The 11,962-nt window shown below is 45.4% G+C and overlaps 7 protein-coding genes across 7 annotated transcripts; 2 read left to right on the plus strand and 5 right to left on the minus strand.

The window, feature by feature from the left end:
* Nucleotides 1–92: 92 nt before the first annotated feature.
* On the plus strand, nucleotides 93–779 carry SAMD00019534_085570 (hypothetical protein; the record flags this gene model as incomplete). Its single annotated transcript, XM_012896448.1, has 3 exons — nucleotides 93–226; nucleotides 300–404; nucleotides 494–779. 3 exons carry the CDS (start codon nucleotides 93–95, stop codon nucleotides 777–779), a joined length of 525 nt encoding a protein of 174 aa, XP_012751902.1.
* Nucleotides 780–1,294: 515 nt separating this feature from the next.
* Nucleotides 1,295–2,143, minus strand: SAMD00019534_085580 (hypothetical protein; the record flags this gene model as incomplete). Its single annotated transcript, XM_012896449.1, has 1 exon — nucleotides 1,295–2,143. A coding segment is annotated over one exon (849 nt), but the record flags the coding sequence as incomplete, so codon positions are not given.
* A 1,063-nt stretch (nucleotides 2,144–3,206) lies between these two features.
* On the plus strand, nucleotides 3,207–4,139 carry SAMD00019534_085590 (hypothetical protein; the record flags this gene model as incomplete). The annotated part of the gene is made up of 3 exons (XM_012896450.1): nucleotides 3,207–3,343; nucleotides 3,422–3,536; nucleotides 3,630–4,139. 3 exons carry the CDS (start codon nucleotides 3,207–3,209, stop codon nucleotides 4,137–4,139), a joined length of 762 nt encoding a protein of 253 aa, XP_012751904.1.
* Nucleotides 4,140–4,331: 192 nt separating this feature from the next.
* Nucleotides 4,332–6,828, minus strand: SAMD00019534_085600 (hypothetical protein; the record flags this gene model as incomplete). Its single annotated transcript, XM_012896451.1, has 5 exons — nucleotides 4,332–5,356; nucleotides 5,421–5,672; nucleotides 5,748–6,012; nucleotides 6,089–6,432; nucleotides 6,492–6,828. The coding sequence occupies 5 exons, from the start codon at nucleotides 6,826–6,828 to the stop codon at nucleotides 4,332–4,334; spliced, it is 2,223 nt and encodes a 740-aa protein (XP_012751905.1).
* A 1,066-nt stretch (nucleotides 6,829–7,894) lies between these two features.
* SAMD00019534_085610 (hypothetical protein) lies at nucleotides 7,895–8,524 on the minus strand (the record flags this gene model as incomplete). The annotated part of the gene is made up of 2 exons (XM_012896452.1): nucleotides 7,895–8,217; nucleotides 8,287–8,524. Coding segments are annotated over 2 exons (561 nt in total), but the record flags the coding sequence as incomplete, so codon positions are not given.
* Nucleotides 8,525–8,877: 353 nt separating this feature from the next.
* Nucleotides 8,878–10,574, minus strand: SAMD00019534_085620 (hypothetical protein; the record flags this gene model as incomplete). Its single annotated transcript, XM_012896453.1, has 2 exons — nucleotides 8,878–10,028; nucleotides 10,091–10,574. The coding sequence occupies 2 exons, from the start codon at nucleotides 10,572–10,574 to the stop codon at nucleotides 8,878–8,880; spliced, it is 1,635 nt and encodes a 544-aa protein (XP_012751907.1).
* Nucleotides 10,575–11,190: 616 nt separating this feature from the next.
* Nucleotides 11,191–11,937, minus strand: SAMD00019534_085630 (hypothetical protein; the record flags this gene model as incomplete). Its single annotated transcript, XM_012896454.1, has 3 exons — nucleotides 11,191–11,204; nucleotides 11,347–11,733; nucleotides 11,928–11,937. The coding sequence occupies 3 exons, from the start codon at nucleotides 11,935–11,937 to the stop codon at nucleotides 11,191–11,193; spliced, it is 411 nt and encodes a 136-aa protein (XP_012751908.1).
* Nucleotides 11,938–11,962: the final 25 nt, after the last annotated feature.

The following is an 11,962-nucleotide window of genomic DNA, read 5'->3' on the forward strand; positions in this document are numbered from 1 at the left end:
CTTATCTCTTTTCAAACTTACAAACAGATAATATCATATATATATATATTAAACATAGTAGTGTAGAGTAGTGTAGTTAGTTAGTAAAGATAATGGCTGGTAGACTATTCTCAATGTCAACGGGTATGACGATCATACACTTTGCCCTATCAATCATACTGTTTGCAGAGGCCATCGTATTATTTATAGCAAAGGATCTAGTTGCCTTCAATGGCCTACTTATATTGTATGTCATCATCATCATCATTCTCTCTTGACTCACTTACTCATTCATTCAAACATTGATACAACAACAACAGGTTGTTTAGCGTCTGGATGGTAGCGACTGCATTGCACGGTTGGAAGTACTATCAACAGTACTACTTCATGTATACATATGGTGGAAGAGGTGTATTCTATTTAGTGTAGGTGACAGAATGAATGATGGATGATGACGCAACACGATAATGATGACTTACTCAATGACATACTCACTTGGATTGATACTACATAGTGTTGGACTACTGGTATGGGGCAGCAATGATAGCAACTACTTCTCTGGTGTGGTCAGCATCCTATTCATTCTGTTTGGCATTGCTGGCATTGGCTTGGGCGGATTCTCTGTTTACGAACCACCTCGTCCTATCATTGGACCAGAGGACTTTATCCCATTAGGTGAGAAGAAGGTGTCACTCTCCTCACAGCAAGACTCACTCGAGGATGGTCTTGGATCCTCCTCCTCCTCAATATCATCGATGCCTCCAACAATCACAAGTCAACAACCAACCTTTTCACTATAACTTCATTCATTCATTCATTGAGTTGGACTAGTCACCTCTCTGCGATTCGATGCGATGCGATTGAGTGTTCCAATCACTCAACTGCGACAACAAACACACTTCACCATGTGCTTGCATGGTTAGATCTCGATCAGACAAAGACCCTGTCCATCCATGCAATCCTCCTCTTCCTTCCTCCTCCTCTTCCTCTCTTCCTCCTCTTCCATCCTTGCATCTCCATGCATTCTAAGTGCATGCTGTATCTATCTATATATCTTATCCACAGCTATTGACGTTCAACACTTGTACGTCCACTCGACCAAGCATCATTCAATCAATCAATCAATCAATATACCATGTTCGACCGCCGTTATAATGGTGTGCATCGTCATCATCAACTTCATCATCATATGAGTGAGGGGCACTTGACAATGTACAAGACGACACTCTGAGTGTCTGATCGTTTCGTGTTTATGGTCTTCTACTTCTTGTGACTAACTGAACTGAACTGAATGACTGAACTGACTGGACTATCTACGTGGAGCAGGCTTCATTGGTCGCGACTGAGATAGATTATTTTGTGAGGCAGCTGGTGGAGCTACCCTTTGTGACGCCTGTGATGATGTTGATCGAGTGGTGACCAATGGAGCAATCTCCTCTTCCTTCTCCTCTTCGTCGTCGTCTTGCTCCTCCAGCTCGATTGACTTGAGCAGCATTGGGTCGAGCGGTCCCTCCACACCATAGACATCAGAGATCACCTGAAGTATCAACCTCTTTGAGCACTCTGCCATCGATCTCGGACCGAACCTGTACACGAATATGGACGATGTGTCCTTGATGGCCTTCTTCTTGACCAGGTAGCCCTCCTTGACGTAGCGATCGATGTTCTTCTCCCATTCGCCAAACGTGGGATGCAGACGGCCGGGCTCAAAGCCCAGACGCAGCAGCTTCTCGTTGAGCATGTCTGACTCGACCATGTGGTTGTCCAGAAGTATGATGCCGAGTATGATCGATAGCAATCCCTTTTGTTGGGCATTGAGCAGCGTCTCTTTGTTCTCGACCGCGGCCACCTTGGCAATCTCGTTCATCAGCTCGAGCGGCAACATGTTCTTGATCATAAAGATTGTGGACGTGTCGGCCTTCTTGCCATCCTTGAACACGTCGATCAGCTCCAGACCAAAGATGTCTTTCAGTCTCTGTCGACCCGAGTCAAACACGGCCGTGATGACCTTCTTATCCTTGTAGTTGGTCAACACTTTTGACACAATGTCTGCACGCGTCAAAGGCAGCTTCTTGCGATCGGCAAACACAACATATCTAACAAACTCATCGATCAACTTCCTTATTTCCTGTGTGAACATGTCGCCGCGTCGAGTGAGTGTTAGTCATCATCATCATCATCACGGCAGTCGAGTTGAACATGCTTGCTTACATCTGGCGAGACATCTGCTGCTGAACGTGATGAGGCTGGTGCGGTGGGACGACCGCGACCTCCGCGCCCACCACGACCACCTCGTGCACCTCGAGCTGACTTTCTTGGTGTGCCCTCCTCCTCGCTGTCATAGTCTTCAGAGTCATCACCGCTCTCTTCTGATCCTTCATCGACCACGACATCATCATCCTCCTCAGACGAGTCCTCCTCCTCTTCTCTTACTACTCTCTTTCCTGTTGCTCTTGTAGGTGTAGCTGGTGGTCTACCACCTCTAACTCCTCCTCTGCCTCTTTGTGACATATTACTATTATTATTTCAAGTTATAAGTATGAATGATTGAATATCTATTCGTTACAACGTATGACTATCGTTTGTTTGAAACAAACAAACTCATAAATTTTTGAAGTCTGGGCGCGCCAATCTGGATTGAGTCTCGCATCGACTATGCTAACTTCTGGAGAGTCACGATCTTGGCAATAGTGCAAACTAATGGACCTCTGGAAACAATGATTAATTGGTCAACAATACCAATAGTTATATAAACTTAATATCGTTGCCCTACCAGACTCCAACTCAAGAGTGTGATGAACACTTTAAATAATAAAGACAAATGAACCATCAATCAATGAATCATTATAATCATTATCACTAATATGATAAATTATCTGTAATTGTCCATAAATATAAAGATCTTGGAGAATATATCTTTCTCCTAAGAAACATCTTATGATGATGCTAAATTTCAATGCCTTTCCTATTTTGGTACTAACGTGCATCATCCCCGATTTTTTCAATTTGAATGTATTAGTGATCATGATGTAGTGTGTGTTTATGTGTGTTTCTCTCAACCCCCTTCTCACCATCAACATGAATAACGTCAACCTTTGATTCATACACCTCATTCCATTCACCTCATTTCATTTATTCACTTCATTCCATTACAACATACAGAATATATAATTATTATTATTATTATATTACTTTAACAAACAAACAAACAAACCAATATATATACAATGTCTGCAGCATCGATCTTCACTACTTTGGAAGCCGTCCTCAAGAAGGAGGGAGAGTCCGTCGTCAAGTCTGTCAACGGAATCTACCAATTCGATATCAACACTGCTGCTGGTCTGAAGTCATGGGCTGTTGACCTGTAAGTCTTGTATTAGTATCTCTTAAATACTACGACTTGAGTAGTACTAACTAATATCCCCTTGATCGAATTAAACAGGAAGAATGGATCAGGTTCAATCAAGACTGAGAAGCACCCAAAGCCAGAGTGCACAATCACAATGCTCGAGGCTGACTTTATTGACTTGATGAGCGGAAAGCTCAATGGACAGACTGTATGTTGTAACAGATAATCAAGAATGATTGATTGATCGATCAATCAGCTGATCGACATGAATGCTAACTCATTCATTGATGTGATTATACAGGCCTTCATGCAAAAGAAGTTGAAGATCCAAGGAAACATGGCTTTGGCTATGAAGTTGAACAACATTGTCAAGAAGCTCAAGGACTCCCCATCTGGAACTGCTGCTGCCGCCGCTGCTGCACCAGCTGCCCCAGCTGCCCCAGCCGCTGCTGGAAGCCTCGATGATGGCACCCCAGTCGGCAAGATGTTTGCCGATCTGGCCAAGACTGTCGCTGGCAAGCCAGAGCTTGTCAAGCAGATCAACGGTGTCTACCAATTCAACATCACTGGCGCCGCCGAGAAGACCTACACTGTCGACCTGAAGAACGCCCCAGGCGTCGTCAAGGCTGGTCCACCAACCAAGGCTGACTGCACCATCACCATCAAGGACGAGGACTTCCTCAACCTCATGTCAGGCAAGGTCAACGGACAGGCTCTGTTTGGTCAGCGCAAGCTGAAGATCGGTGGCAACATGGGTCTGGCCATGAAGCTTGGTCAAATCACCAAGGCCAAGCCAGCTGCCAAGTTGTAAACCTCTTTAACAATCAATCACCAATACATCAACCTTTTTAACCTCTATCTCTATCTCCTCAACTCAGTTGTACACAACTCGGATAAAAGACCTAGCTTTAATTAATTAATTATCGAAGACAGAGTTGGATTGATTGAATGGATTGGATATAATTGGATATTGATAGACCGGAATGGATTGGAATGGAATGGATTAGAAGTTGTCTAGGGTTTGGATCTTTCCACCCATGTACACTGGAATGGTGTCTGTTTGGGTTGTGTTGTTGGCGACTGGTGCCCTCTTTCTTCTCTTCATGATCATTACTCCTGCCACCAACAAAAGGGCGAGTGCTGGAATGCCAACACCAAGTCCAACACCCAGTCCAACTGCCAGTCCACGACCAGATGCACCTGGCGTGAATATTGTTTGAGCGATGGGATTGGGAATGATGCCACCAGCCGCAGAACAGTTTGATGGTCTGTTGATTATGACACTCGACAAGTGGACACATCCATGCGAGTCTGTGATGTTGACCGTGTACTCTCCATTGGGCCAGTAGGATACATTGAGGTATGGACTGGTGATTGCAGAGTTGTTGGCTGCGAATATGAGGTAGGCACCTTGTGAATTTGGAACACCTCCTGTGATTGATACCAACAAGTTCTCGGTGGTGGAGCATGGCGAGAATGTAGTCGGACTGGCTTGGATTGGTTCAGGTACGGTGATATTGATCTTCATCCTGTTGTGTCTACAGAATGAAGTGTCGTTTGATAATACAATTGCGTCCAAGGTGTAGACACCGGCTGGCAAGTTCCTAAATCTAGTGTCATTGTTGGTCATGGCCAATGACTTTTGGCTATTACCCAAACTATCAACTAGATTGTACTCCACACCAACCATTGCATCGACTTGAATGGATGACTTGTCTCCAAAGCAAAGACTTGGCTCGACAACATTATATGATGGAAAGTTGAATACTGGTACACCAGGGATGGTGATGGCAACTTGTAGTGAACATTGTGGTGATGATACAGTGACATTGTCTCTATCTTGAACTGTGAGAGAGTACTCCTTCAGACCAGATAGTTTGGTGAAAGTACCATTTTGGATGTCAACTGGTGATGGAGGGTCCAGAATATAGGTGTACTTTGATGGATTATAGTTTGTGATTGTAATACTTCCATCCGAAGTCGAGGTACATGTTGCCTTGTCAGCCTTGAATGCTGGGCTTGGTGTGGCTATTATTGTAGAGACTACGGTTAATATTTTGAACCAAGGTTTGAACAAAGACCAACTACTTACGCTCTTCAATGATGCTGACCTTGGAAGTATATTCACAAATGAATCCATACTTGTCAGTGGATGTGACATCGACAACATAGGTACCTGGTGGCATGCTATCAAACTTTCCACTCTTTGATATCTTGTTGACATCTCCTGATTGAACTGTGTAAACGAATGTTGTTGGAGATGATGTCTCATTTGGAAGTATAAAGTTCATTCTTCCGCTCTCTGATCCCTGGCATGTATGGGTAATGGCAACCTTGGTAGGGTCTATAAAACATTAACAAGTAGTTAGTATATGTCTACTTTATGAATGAATGAATGAATGGTGATTGATACACATACCTTGTGGTTGTCTAACAACAATGGTAACATGGCTTGAGATGTTTACAGTTTGTGACTCGACATGGACGACATAACGGCCTGGTGCAAGACTGTTTCTTGATCTCTCATGACCGTTGGTGTCCAACCATGTGAAGTTATAAAGATTGGATGTATCCCTGAGCAGAATCTGGCCATTAGAAGCATTGACACATGGATCATTGACCTGGACTTCGAATCCTGGAATGATCTTTTCAAACATATTTCCACCAACAACTGGAATGAACAACTTTAGATTTGATGGAAGATGAGTTAGTCCTGGTACCAAGACTCTGTCAATGATCATTCGAATGTATAGTACTTACTAGTTCAACACCATTCTGAGTGAATGGTCCACAGAAGTTACCAGTTGAGCTGAAGACTGGATATTCGGTGTATTGTTTGGACTGGACATCGTAGACTCTGAAGCCATCTGCATAGCCAACACCAACATACCCAGTTGTACCATAAGGTGACATGGAACATGCATCACCAACATTGATAACAGCACTCTGGAACATTGAATCAACACTAGTTGGATAAGAAAATTGTGTAACTTTCTTCGACTCCCTATCAAAAGTAATCAAAGATCTATCAGGTTGAGTGGCAGGATCAGCATATAATACCTCTGGCTCAGTATTGAATGGCTTGCCCTTGTCCGAGAGTCCGTCTACATTGTGATAATCATGTTAGTGAGTGTTTGAGAGGGAATGAATCAACGCGACTTACATCCACTACAATCCTTCTCGTGAATTAGTGCATCTAGGAATCCATCTGATGTAACCCAGATGAATCTATCGTCAACGGCAATGTTGGTACACTTGGTGGCCTTGTACATGTTGAGTTTGTAGAACTCCTCGGTGTCGATGTTGTAGGAGGCCAGGTCACAGGCATCCATTCCACCATCAATGACATTGGAGTACATAACAATACAATTTCCATAAGCTGATGCACCAGAGATATTGAATGAGAACTCTGTCAATTTATCACCACTGAGTGTGCAGTAACCATCTTGACATCTCCTCGTGGAGTTCAAGTCTTGATGGAAACTCAGCACATAAGGCATTGCCACGCCTTGTGATCTTGTATTGACAATTGCCTGAACTGGGAAATCAGTATAAATAAGTTGTCCTGTAATTATGGAAATCATTGATTGGTTAATACTTGATCGATTGATTCATTTCGAATCCATTCCATTCCATTCCATTCCAACTGTTAATGATCAACATACCATTAATTATATTAAATGATATATTAAAAATAATAAATAAATAAATAAATAATAATTTCAACATTGTTTTAAAATGTTGTTTATAATTATTATTAATAAATAATTATTTGTATATGAAGAATCTAGATACTATATTTGTAGTTGGTGATTGACTGATTGTAGAGTGAACAAACAAACATTTAGAATACAATGAGTGAATGATATGATGTCAAACAGGCAGTTAGTAGTGGAGGAGTGCATGTTCATTGCAATGAACTGACCAACATCATAGGCGACATCATTAATTCCATGTATGTCTCCCTCCAAAATAGTCGAAGTAGGCTCCTTCTCCTTAATTGTTGATGTGTGTGTGTATGATTGATTATAATCAAATGTATCTATCTGTTGTGGATATAATAGGTAATGTTTGTGTGTGTATGTGTGTGATAGTGAAGGGGGTTGTTTAACGATTCAACAACAATGCTGTGGCCAACACACAACACACCTTGGTAAATGCAATGACAATGAGAATGAGAATGGGAATGGGAAGTGGCAATGACGATGGGGCAATAAGTCAGTCATTCAGTCAGTCATTGTTGACGGATATGGAGGAGAAGTGGTGGAACAGGTCATGTTGGTCTGTCGATATAGTGAGGAGTATATTAGCATTAATCATTCATTCAAACAATCGATCATCAGCATTCGCTGAATCAACATCTGTCCAACTATCAATCAATCAAATCCATCTATCAATCAATCAATCAATTAATGATTGATGGCGCTCAACAACAAACCACAATGTAGTAGTAGTAGTAGTAGCAAGTCGGGTCAGGTTAGGTCAACAGTGCAGAAGGTGTGTATGATGTTGATGGGGACTGACTGACGCTTCAGTCAGCAGAGATAGAGAGAAGGGATGTTATTTCTTCTTTGGTGTGAGCTTGGTCATGAGATGGCAATCGGCCGGTTGAATTCTGTTGTAATAGTTTGGTATGGTCGAGGTGATTGTGTATCCGTGCTTGGTGTAGAACTCGATGGCTTCCGAGTTGACCTGTACGTGCAGCGTGATCTTTGAGTAGTTGTGCTGCTGGCATTGCTCCTCGACAAAGTCGAGCAGTCTCTTGCCGATGCCCAACTTCCTATACTTGGCCAACACGCCAAATGTCATGATATACAAGCATGGTGACTCGCCCTTTGGTGTATCTATCCTGCATGACACTGCTCCAACAACTATATCATTGAAGTATGCTGTTATCAATTGATTGATTGAGTAAGTGATGGTGTCTTCTCGTGGTCATGTTGCGGTCGTAGACATACCAAGCTTTGTGATAGTGTTTGGTAGTAACAGGTTGCTGTAGAACTTGTCGTCGTAGGTCAGTGGAAATGTGGAGGTGTTCAGCAGACGCAGTTGACCCATGTTCTTCTCGGTCAAGTCGCCCAATGCTATATAACTACTGAATGGTGATGTTGAAGTAGTCTGTGATGATGATGTTGTTGTCGTAGTTGACGTTGGTGTTGTATTGTTATCTGCTGCTGTCATCTTTGTTTGTTTATATCTCTATCTTATTCTTTGTATGAATGAATGTATGTAGATATATGATCAACTTGATCAAACTGATCATTCAATTACACACAAACACGTGAGTGGGAATGATTGATCAGATTCAAGTTTGAACGATACTATGCAATCAAAAATTGGAGGGAGTCCAACACAAGACAAGACATGTTATATGTATATAATACAAGTATTTATTACTTCGCTACATCTCTTGAGGTAGGTTCGCGTGGATCATTCATTCCAAACATGTTCCTGTCGCCACGCCACTCCTCGCCACGACATGCCACGCCACTACCCGCCAAACATCTGGCGTCGCGCGCACCAAGTCGCTCGCTCGCAGGAGAACGCGTTTAATATCCATAGGATGGAACGTGTGTGACGTACCACTCGCAGAACTCTCTCTCATCGATGCTGCCAGAGCAGTTGGAATCGATTTGGTAGAACAACATCTTGACCTGTCCCTTGTACATGTGGTAACCTAGATGCTTGAGGACGTGCTTGAACTCCTTCTTGTTCAAACGTCCATTGCAGTTGGAGTCGTGGATACGGAAGGCAGCGGAAGCCTGCATGAACTTGGCGTGCAGGTTGGAGGGCAGGCCGACCGGCAGAATGAAGGCGGCAGTTCTAGAGTATGGTGTGGAGTATGAGTACGTTGGGCGAACGTAGACGGCCGACTGAGCAGCGCCGTAGCCGCCGGCAGCGGGGTAACCGCCTGGATAGCCTCCGACGGCGGGTGGGTAGCCACCTGCTGCTGGATAGCCAGCACCTGGTGGGTATGCGCCTGGGGCACCTGCTGGGTAAGCTCCTGGTGGGTAAGCACCTGGGGCACCTGCTGGATAAGCACCTGGAGCACCTGCTGGGTAAGCTCCTGGAGCACCGGCTGGGTAAGCGCCTGGAGCACCTGCTGGGTATGCACCTGGGGCACCTGCTGGGTAAGCACCTGGAGCACCTGGTGGGTAAGCACCTGGAGCGCCTGCTGGGTAGGCACCTGGAGCACCGGCTGGGTATGCGCCTGGAGCACCTGGAGCACCGGCTGGGTAGGCACCTGGGGCACCTGGTGGGTAAGCACCTGGAGCTCCAGTTGGTGGGTATGCGCCTGCTGGTGGCTTAGCTCCAGCTGGATAGGCACCGGCTGGGTATGCTCCTGGCTGACCTGGAGGATATGCTCCTGGCTGTCCTGGAGGGTATGCGCCGGGCTGACCTGGATAAGCTCCTGGCTGGCCTGGCTGACCTGGTGGGTAAGCTCCTGGCTGACCTGGCTGACCAGGAGGGTATGCTCCTGGCTGGCCTGGCTGACCTGGAGGGTAAGCTCCTGGCTGACCTGGCTGCTGTGGATAGGCGCCTGGCTGGCCTGGCTGACCTGGTGGGTAAGCTCCTGGCTGACCTGGCTGACCGGGTGGGTATGCACCGGGCTGACCTGGAGCAGGTGGGTACGCTCCTGGTGGCTTAGCAGCGCCAGGTGTTGGATAGGCTCTTGTGGGTAGGCGCCTGGCTGACCTGGCTGTTGTGGAGGATAAGCTCCTGGTTGACCTGGCTGTTGTGGTGGATAAGCACCTGGCTGACCTGGCTGTTGTGGTGGATAAGCGCCTGGCTGGCCTGGCTGCTGTGGTGGGTATGCGCCTGGCTGACCTGGCTGTTGTGGAGGGTAGGCGCCTGGCTGACCTGGCTGCTGTGGTGGATAGGCTCCTGGCTGACCTGGAGCGGGTGGTGGAGGGTATGCGCCTTGCTGACCTGGAGGTGGTGGTGGGTATGCACCTGGCTGACCTTGAGCTGGTGGTGGTGGGTATGCGCCCTGTTGACCTGCTTGGTAGTAACCTGGCTGGTAAGCACCTGGTTGTTGTTGTCCGGGAGCGGGATAGCCTCCAGCGGCAGGAGGATAGCCTCCGGCGGCGGGGGGTTGATACAAACCTTGTTGGCCTGGCGCTGGGGGTGGTGGGTAAGCGCCAGGAGTTGCTGATGATGTCTGTCCTGGGATCACCTTGACTGGCATCTGCGAGAATGCATCAGAGGCTGAACCGGCTGGAGGAGGTGGTGGTGGGTTTTGCATTTGTTATATAAGTATGTATATATCTAAGTATAAATGAATGAATGGATGTATGAATGAATGAATAAGTGTGTGAGAGGATACTTGTGTGTGTGAAGGATGGACCTTTGATTAAAAAGTTGATGAAGTGGGTGGTGCTGGGAAGGTCCTTGAAGTTTGATGAAGGTCCACACAAACATTTGTTTTGAATTATGTTTTGGGGTCTTACAGCTCATCAGATGTGACAATATCAAAAGTTGGTGTGATGCTTCAACGAATCACCCATCTCGTTTATCCGTTGATGGATTGACTGATTGATCAATGATCACCAAAATCTGTTCTGTGTGATGTCGTGTCATGGGATAGTTTGGACCATGACAACACGACCGACCTCGACACGACGATGTAAATAAGTTCGTCTTTCATTCCCAGGTCTATAATTAGTAGTAGTAATACACGAATGCACCCAGGGATAGATATGTTTTGACAAACATCTGATCGGTGGAACTATTCCAACGACTTGTCGTCAACAATAACTCGACAAACAAATAATTGATTACTCGCGACCATCAATAGTATTTCCATGTTTGTTGTTTCGCTCGATTCGCTTGTAGGGACATACATTTATTGCTATTCACGCTTAAACGATGGTTCCTGTTGATTGATTGATATGATTGATGTCCAAATTGAATGATTGATTGATGATCGATTCCAAATGGATAGTATAAGTGAGTGAATATGTTTGTTAGTGAGTGCCATGTCATCATCAGATCGAATGAATGATTGAGATACATACCAGCGTTGGTGGCAACCTTTGGCCACAAATCAGAGCACTCCTTGGCAACTGGTCCGAGGATGTTACCCTTGACCTCACCCTTTGGGTTGCAGGTGACACCAGCGTTATCCTCAAAGTAGAGGACGGTGCCGTCCTTGCGTCTCCATTGCTTTCTCTGACGGACGACCAGACCAGTGCAGACCTTCTTTCTGAGCTCGGGCTTTCCCTTCTTGACGGTGGCCATGACCATGTCTCCAACGCCAGCAGCTGGCAATCTGTTGAGACGACCCTTGATACCCTTGACGGCAATGACGTACAAGTTCTTGGCACCAGAGTTATCAGCACTGTTCATGACAGCACCGACTGGGAGACCGAGTGCGACTCTGTAGTTGGATCCGATTGCTTGGGCTAAAGTATTTCGTTATGGTTTATCTGTATTAGAATCATCATTGTCATCATCCCATCGTAGACCTGTATCTTCATCGCTCAATCAATCAATCAATGTATCGCAATATCGCCTTTGATTGATTCGAGGATTGATTGATCGTCGACTGAGGTATCCACGACTGATGAATGATACTGCTGTAATCTAGAAGACATACGCTTGCTCATCTTTGTAAATGTCCCTGTAACAAGT

This window comes from Acytostelium subglobosum (assembly GCF_000787575.1).
Source record: "Acytostelium subglobosum LB1 DNA, scaffold: scaffold18, whole genome shotgun sequence".
Classification (NCBI taxonomy): domain Eukaryota; phylum Evosea; class Eumycetozoa; order Acytosteliales; family Acytosteliaceae; genus Acytostelium; species Acytostelium subglobosum.